At 43.9% G+C, this 8131-nt stretch overlaps 1 protein-coding gene across 1 annotated transcript; it reads right to left on the bottom strand.

Moving 5' to 3' along the window:
* Nucleotides 1-393: 393 nt before the first annotated feature.
* LOC120644370 (putative disease resistance protein RGA4) lies at nt 394-4511 on the bottom strand. Its single transcript, XM_039920991.1, has 3 exons — nt 4001-4511; nt 877-3737; nt 394-800 (listed from the first exon to the last, which is right to left on the bottom strand). The coding sequence occupies exons 1-2, from the start codon at nt 4358-4360 to the stop codon at nt 885-887; spliced, it is 3213 nt and encodes a 1070-aa protein (XP_039776925.1). The 5' UTR covers nt 4361-4511; the 3' UTR covers nt 394-800; nt 877-884.
* Nucleotides 4512-8131: the final 3620 nt, after the last annotated feature.

Consider the following 8131-nt stretch of genomic DNA (forward strand, 5'->3'; position numbering starts at 1 on the left):
TTCAAAATCATAGGTCGTTTGGTAAATCTAGATAAATAGTTTTTGCTATTCATCTAGATATACGCTATGTCTTGATACATGACAAAACCTATGTATCTAAATTTGCAAAAATGATATACAACTTAGAACGCAGGGAGTACATAAGAGGCGTGCACGTGATACTAACAATTAACATCTTGACTGGTTGTATGCACTAGATGCCTCATGTTTACACAAGGGGTTTTGCAGGAACACAAACATCTGTTCCATATCATTAGAAATTGAATCCTCTGATTAACAATCCATCATCATTCACAGAATTGCAGTAGGTTTCAATTTCTAAGATTTAAACCTCATTTAACTGTTTAAGCGTAGTACAATTAGAAAGATTCATTTGAGGAAATCTGAAATCTATAAGACCACTGAAGAAATAGGAACACTTTGATTCCAACTACCCATTACATAAATATCCAAACAGCAACACTGCATTACGCCATTTCCATTTAAACCCAGATTTGATATTGGTAGCCCAATGCAATCCCTTCACCTGAATACCTACATCCAAACGGATCCTAACTTGTATTTAAATTAACAACTATATAATAATACGCCTTTTGTTGTGGTGAATGGATCGTGACAACAATTGGACCAAGGATTGAACAGAAAATATTACTAGCCCTAGCTGGCTCCATTCCAAAATACCTGTGTACATGTGATTCGTAGAGTACTCCATCAGGAATATCAGAGGCCAAGAAGAAATCCTAATTCCTAAGAGAATTTAGATGCCTCAGGCTGCCAAGTAAGCAGAGGAGTTGAACTTGCTGAAAGTGCATGGAGAAACAATGTAAGCGAGAATATTAGGAAATTAGACAAAGCTGTAAACAGCAGATTACATACCTGTTCATTTACTTAATGATAAGAGTTTTCAGTCGTGATGGATGCAGATTATATATAGGGAGCTTTGGGCAGTGACAAACCTCCAGATGCTCAAGGGAAGTGAGAATAGGAAGCCCATCACAGTACTGGAGATTATGGCAGCATGTTAAGCAGAGCCTTGTAAGTGAGGGAAGACTTTTGTGTTTAAGATGTATGGATGTAACATCACTAGAAGAAATTGTTAAGCTGTTCAATGATGGGAGGTCGTTCAGCAGACAGTACAGTAACTCATCTCTCATTCGAAACATGAGATCTAAGGTACTGAGTGAAGGGAGGTAACAAACTGCACTAAGATTTGGACAGGTCGCTAGGTTGCATTCTGTGAGCTTGGGGAGGGAACTTACTGCACCAATACCTGGGTCTGAAGAGCTGTGAGGCTGCAAGGTGGTGAAGGAGGGGTGGAGACCAATGGAACTAAGTTTTCGACATTTCGATATGTTCAATTTCGAAAGTGATGGGAGAGTAGGAATTTCGCTTAGACTAGAACATCCATAAATCTTTAGTTTACGAAGAGCAAGCAGTGCAGGTAACGTAGCAATGCTATGACACTCACTAAGATTCAGGATTACCAAACACCGAAGTGGCCCCAATGGAAGAGAACTCAGTTTTTCGCACATGAATAGTGAAAGTTCATTTAGCAATGGAGGTTCAGCATCACCCAATACAGACCATTCTGACCACTCCGACAAGAACATGAAATTCAGGTTTGTCAATGAAGGGAAGTATTCATCTCCTGCAAACTGTCTGACGAATAAGTCACGGCCAATGTCTTCCACTGAGTTCATTTGGCTAACATGGAGATTCTTGAGCGAAGGTAAACCACCAAGCATTGGGAGGTGTTTGGATTGGCCACAGGATAATCTTATGATTGTCAACATGAAGAAGGAACGATCCCCTAGCCAACTGGGGTATATTGCTGAATCATAAGAAGTTATGCTCAGTTCACGTAGGTTGTAGTGTGGTCGCAAGCTACCAAGTAGTTGGTCGTGTGGTATTTTCACTGATTCTGGTTGCAGGCCACATGGACACTGTTCAATTACATCATGGAAGCCCAAATGTAGTGAACGGAGGTGTTTTTTCCTCTGTAGTTGGGCTTCATTTGCATGCCTGATATGACGAACGTTACTCAATCCATCAATACTCAGCTCCCTAACTTGGTTGATGTTCCTCAGCTCTCTTATGTTGAAACTGCAACAACTTTGGGTGATGCGTATATCTGACAAAGAATGGAGCCTAATTAAATGCCCAATTTTGTTTAGTGCTAGATTCTGGATATGCACCGATAGTGTATACAGAGGGTCCGGTTCCATTGACATAATTGGCTTTTCTGTAAGCGACAAATGGCGTAGCAATTTCAGGTTTTCCATGTAGTCAGGCAATACCATTCGAAGTCTCTTGCTGTGACTTATGTCAAGGGCCCTCAACTTCTTACAGTTGGAAAATAATGCTTTTGGAACCATAACTTGATTCATATTTCCTAACTCTCGTAGCACTAAGATGGCCCTGACGGAGTGTGGAAAAACTGAAATGTCAGCTGTTGTGATATATTTATGTATGGACATATACCTAACGTTTTGTGGAATTTCAGTATGTGGATCCCCTTCAATTCTGTAGAACTCCTCCCCAGCAAGAAAGCATGCAAGATCATGGACAAGATCATGCAAGCAGTATGAAATGGCATCCATCTGAAGCATTGACCTCTGAACTAACTCCTTCAAATACAGTTCTCCTTCTGCATAGCCGTCATGACTTCCATCACAATGAATCAAGTCAAGCATTTCCCACAATCGGATCACTTCACCAACAGAAAGACTAGAATCTTTAGGGTACAGAACTAGCGAAATTAAGCACCGTCTTAAGTGTACAGGCATGTGCTTGTAGCTCAATTCCAATGCTGGTAGCACCTCATTTCGTGGTTGTTCAAAGTCCCACAATTCATTTTTTAGGACATCATCCCATCTCCTTTCATCAGTTTCAAAGCGTAACATGCTTCCTAGTGTCTTAATTGCTAGTGGCAAGCCTTTACACTTTTGAACGATACACTTGCCAATATTTCTCAGGTTTGTTGGAATATCAGATTCTTTCTCAGCAATAAAGGCCGCTTGACTGAACAATGACCAACTTTCATCAGAACTCAGACAACTTAAGTGATAGCAAGGCATAGTCTGTATCAATCTTGCGACTTGCTCGCTCCGAGTGGTTACTATGATCTGGCAGAACTTCACAGCTGATAGAGGCTTACAGAACAACTCCCAAGAGTCTCTTCTCTCATTCCATATGTCATCCAACACAAGCAAAACCCTTCTCTGATTTACTTCATTTGCCAATTTCATCTGAAGATCAGCAAGTTCAGTATACAAACACTGCTCACTCGTTAGGGAAGTAATGATGTTCCTTGTAATTGTATTGACATCAAAATGCTCAGACACACAAACCCAGGCACGCTTGTCAAAGGACTGGCTCACCCTTGGGTTGTTATAGACAAGCTGCGCTAGCGTTGTCTTGCCCAGTCCACCCATACCAACAATGGCCATGACAGAAACAGGATTTCCAACATTTCGCCATTCCCCAGATAACTTATTAATTATCTTGACTTTGTCTTGGTCTCGTCCCAAAATGCTCTTCTCAAATACGACAGAGCTAGTGTGCCGCAGACTGCTGATATCTGGAGCAAACCGTCTCTGTCCATCATTCTCTGACAAATTCAAATGTTCAGAGTAATGTATGATCTCATTGAATCTCTCAGTTATTTTTCTTGCTCGAAGAACCAAGTCATGGGGAACTGCCACTATGGCAGGATGCGCCAAACTGGACTCATTATCCTTTTTGAAGAAAGAAGAAAGTCCATGTCAATTTCATCTTCAATCTATTACTTTTTTATGGAGAATAATGTATGAATATAAGTATGGGTTTGCTATGCTGTACTGCTACATTTAATAGGAACATCTCTTGAAAATGAAACTTTGTTAGAATCAGCTGGATTGCTGGATAATAATCTCAAATCTGACATGCTAGGTTGATGCTTTCGCAGAGGCCAGAAACATTTTTCTTTATCTGAAAAAAATAAATGATGAGAACTAAGTACCTCTTGATGCTTGCGCTTGCCGGTGTTTGGGACGCTGACAGATCGGTCCAGAGCCACCAGTTCACACCGGTTTACCTCGTATTCATACTCGTCGACCACATCCTCGATGTCGTACGCCACTTCCTTGAGTTCCTTGAGCCGCAGCTTGGCAGACTCCTCCCGGATGTTCCAGTGCTCCTCGGCATCATGCAGGGTCGCCCGGATACGCCGCATGGTCCTCTCCAGCTTCCGCAGCTCCTCCAGGTCGTCCTGCTGGCTCGCTGAGGAGGAGGAAGAGGGCGCCGTGGAGGAAACGCGCAGGAAGGAAGAGAGCTTCTCCCATGCCCTTCCTACAGACAGAGATGCAAACAGTCCTGACATCGAGGGCAACTCTGGATCTGTTTGCAGTACAAAGAAGCTCCAACAATGGAGACACAATTGGGAGGAGATGGAATAAAGGGAAAAGCAACAATATAAAAAATACTCTGAGCTTTGAACGTGCTGGCTCTACTTTTTTTTCTAGTTGTTTAAAAGGAGGCTGCTTCCACTACAGTTCATCGAAAATGTGACTATGATAAGAAAAAGCCATGATAACCGCGCTACCCCATGTGCATCACAAGCTAGGATCTCAGGTCGCGTGTCCATGCTTGGCAGCCATTTGTCAAGCTCGGAAATGGGGAGGAAGGAGGACAAGCAAGTGGATGGTTGCTTCCTGATAGCGTAAATAATCATCTGTTTCAAGTTACTGCTTACTTATAAGTAGTCAAGCAAGTGGGTCGGTTCAGGGTCAACTGGTACCCATGTAACCCAACCCACTATACCCAATGCACATTATTTGTTTGGGTAATGGGTTATTAACTTAAAACTATCGAGAAGGTTACCCAAAGCCTTTGGATTACCCAAGAAAGCTGTTTGACAACACTCAGTCAAGAAAAGCATACGCAGGACCGGCATTTTGCTTCTGCTTCAAAACAAGCTTAAAACTGGCAACTCTGTGGCTACCGCCTAGAAGCCCATGAGCAAAAGCTAGCACCATCCCAAATTGTACCAAGCAAGATGGGCAACCAAATTACACAATACTAGCAAGGTTGCCCGCGCAAATATCGCAGTCAGCTTGATTGTTTTCATACTAACATTTGCATTTTTTTACTTGGAATTAAATTTATTTAAATGATGTTATAGTTTTTTTCATTATCATTGTTTTATTGAACTGTCCTTTTTTATTATCATACTCTGTGGCGTGGTACATGAATTCATTTTTATGATAAAGGAGAGGTTAGTTATGGAGAAATATGGTATTGAAAGTAATATAACTATTTTTCCTTTAGTTATATTTTTTCATCGTAAAATTTGTTTCCATCCATACGACCTCCTCCTCATGCTAACCACATGATTTTTATAATAAACTGGTGTCATTAATTGGTGCCTCTTGATTTTTTCCCTTTTGTTTACATACAAATCATGGCCCCTTCTGTTTTTATTTCACACATCTATTTGAAATAGAGTTTTATTTAATTACTTCAATTCTGAAACCACTAAAGACTAATGGTTAATATATCTAATTTATTATTTTGTTGGAATGCATGTGAATATTCAATTTTACTTAATTTAATTTTTAATTCTAAATTATTGAAAAATACATAGCAAATATGTTCTGAAGACTCCTTTGCTACGGGCAAATTATTTTTTTTCCTCCACCTCTCTACCACTCCCCTAGGCTTTCTTTTAAACTCATAAGTGGCATATCCGGTTGCCTACTACATCATATGTTCCGATGCAACCATGAAGCCTCTACCTTCCACTTGGTGATTCAATTGCTCATTCTTGTTTCTTGCACATACACTACTAATCTTTGTTCAGTCTTCCGCTAGGATGATGGATCTGGCTCGCTGTCTCTCCCTCATCACATGCCATTGATCCTATGAGATGCACTCTAGCCTTTAGACAACGTGCACTTGATCTTTTTGTATTCGAGATTTACATTATTTCTTTGGTCTTTTACACGATTATATTGGAGCATTCAATTAAAGTGGATTTATTGTGCATAATATGTCATATATCTTCACTTTTTGCCAAGTAAAAAATCCTTGCTTTGATCTTTGGAAACATACTAATTCTTAGTTTCACTATTCACCCAGTCGCCCACTCCTCTCGTAACATCAAGATTTTTTTATGATCTTTTTTCATAGTATTTGTTACATTTACTTGATTGTTTGTTTCGATTAGTTTTATCTTATTTCTTTTGAACTTTCAAGGCTTGTACCTTCTGATTTTTGAAATTTTTTCATCTAAAAGTTCTCGTAATCAAAATTTGTGAGAAAACCTAATCATCTACTCAGATTATGGCCTACTATACACACTACTATCGAACGGCCCTCTCTAAGATGTGTGCTACTTGATGAGTTGGCTCGTACCACTACTCCAATTAAGCTATGGCCTTTGGCATCTTTGGCGTTGATTAGCATGTGCCTCATCATCTACCCTCAGAGTTAGTCTCCTCTCTATCACCATTTGATAGCTTTAATTAATCGCATCACTCCAGCCTAAACCACAAGATTATCCATGTCCACCATGTGACGGGTACAGGGACCCAGGGTCCCCAGTGGGCCTGCAATAATCATGAGACTAGGGGAACGCCCCCCCTCAACGAAGTCAGATCGTCACTCAGGCCGCCGCCCCGAGTGAGGAAGCTACTGGGGACCAAACCTGCTGGAATTCCGACTGATTTCGGGCGTCCACGCGGTTGCTCTCCGATCTAGCCCGGGACGGGCTTGTTAGGCATGCCACGCTCCGGCAGACGTGGGTACGGAGAGCATGACGGATGAGAATGGACGCTCGGGTCAACAGGGTCAGAGAACACTCCGCCCACGCGGGTGGCAAAGCTCCCTGACACGGGCACAGGAAGCACTGTGCCACCTGCCCATCCTCTGCAATGGGAGACGGGAGAGGCCGTCAACTCACGCCACTCCGCGTGCCGACTCGGGGAAAGGAGACCTCCCCGACTAACAAGCAGGAGAACTCCGACCGACGACACAAGACCGACCTCCTCCATTCCCGTACACCACGTTTGGACTATGTAAGTGGGACCCACCTTCGACTATAAAAGGGGTCCCTCAGGTAGGACACGAGAAGGACATCAAGAGACATAGATCATTCTTCCACTCGAAAGCTTGTAGCTCCACTTCCATTTGAGCACCTGGGCTCGAGCAACACGAACAGAGAACCATCCCTCTCACTAGACATGGGGCATTTTAGGTCCGAACCAGTCTAAATTCTCGAGTCATTAAGTGTTAGACCATATCCGATCTGACGCAAGATAAACACACAATCCAATAGATTATCATTCGGCCATTTCCGAAACCAACAGATTGGTGCCGTCCGTGGTGAGTGCTTCGTGTGTTCATTGCTCTAGCGATCCAATGGTTTCCACAGCTACTGCCATCACCATGGCAGGCCAAGGCGAGACAATCCGCTTTGGCTCTTTGGAGTTCCCCACGACTCCCCTCGTTGGGTCGTGGGTGCCTCCTCCCTTCTAGCCATCCCAAAGCTTCCGCTTTGGAAGTCTGGACTTTATCGCCGACCAGCTCAGCATGCTCCGCCTCTATGAAGAGGCCTCCACGCCGACGGCCCCCGGAGGACCAGCTCCCCCGATTGGGCCACGGGATGACACCGACGCAGAGGCCCTCGCGCCGGCGCATCGAGCTCCTGCTTGGCTCCAACCCCTCCATCGAGGACATTGACATAGTCCTCTTCTCACCAACCAACGTCTCCCGACAGCTTGCAGGCCGGACTCCACTGTCCTACCGCGCTCGCCGCGCGGACATTTGGCATTCCACTTGTGCAACTCGACGGGCGCCTATGCATGGGAGGTCCGCAAGGCCATGCGCGGGCCATAGGCAAAGCCACAGTTCGTGGGCATGGCAGGAAGCTATCCTGCCTTGATCCATGATCTCCTCTGCGACAAGGATCCTCTGAGTGAGGTCTCCAGCACGGGAGACAACTGGCCTGAAGGGCCGCTGTCACGACGTGAGTGCGCCATGGCGGACGCCCCCCGGGAGCCATCACCGGAGGTGCACGAGTCCCAGACGACACACCCAGCCAGACCACCATGCGCAGGCCCATGCTAATACCTAGGCCTACATCGACAAGCTT

This window comes from Panicum virgatum, chromosome 8K (assembly GCF_016808335.1).
Source record: "Panicum virgatum strain AP13 chromosome 8K, P.virgatum_v5, whole genome shotgun sequence".
Lineage (NCBI taxonomy): Eukaryota > Viridiplantae > Streptophyta > Magnoliopsida > Poales > Poaceae > Panicum > Panicum virgatum.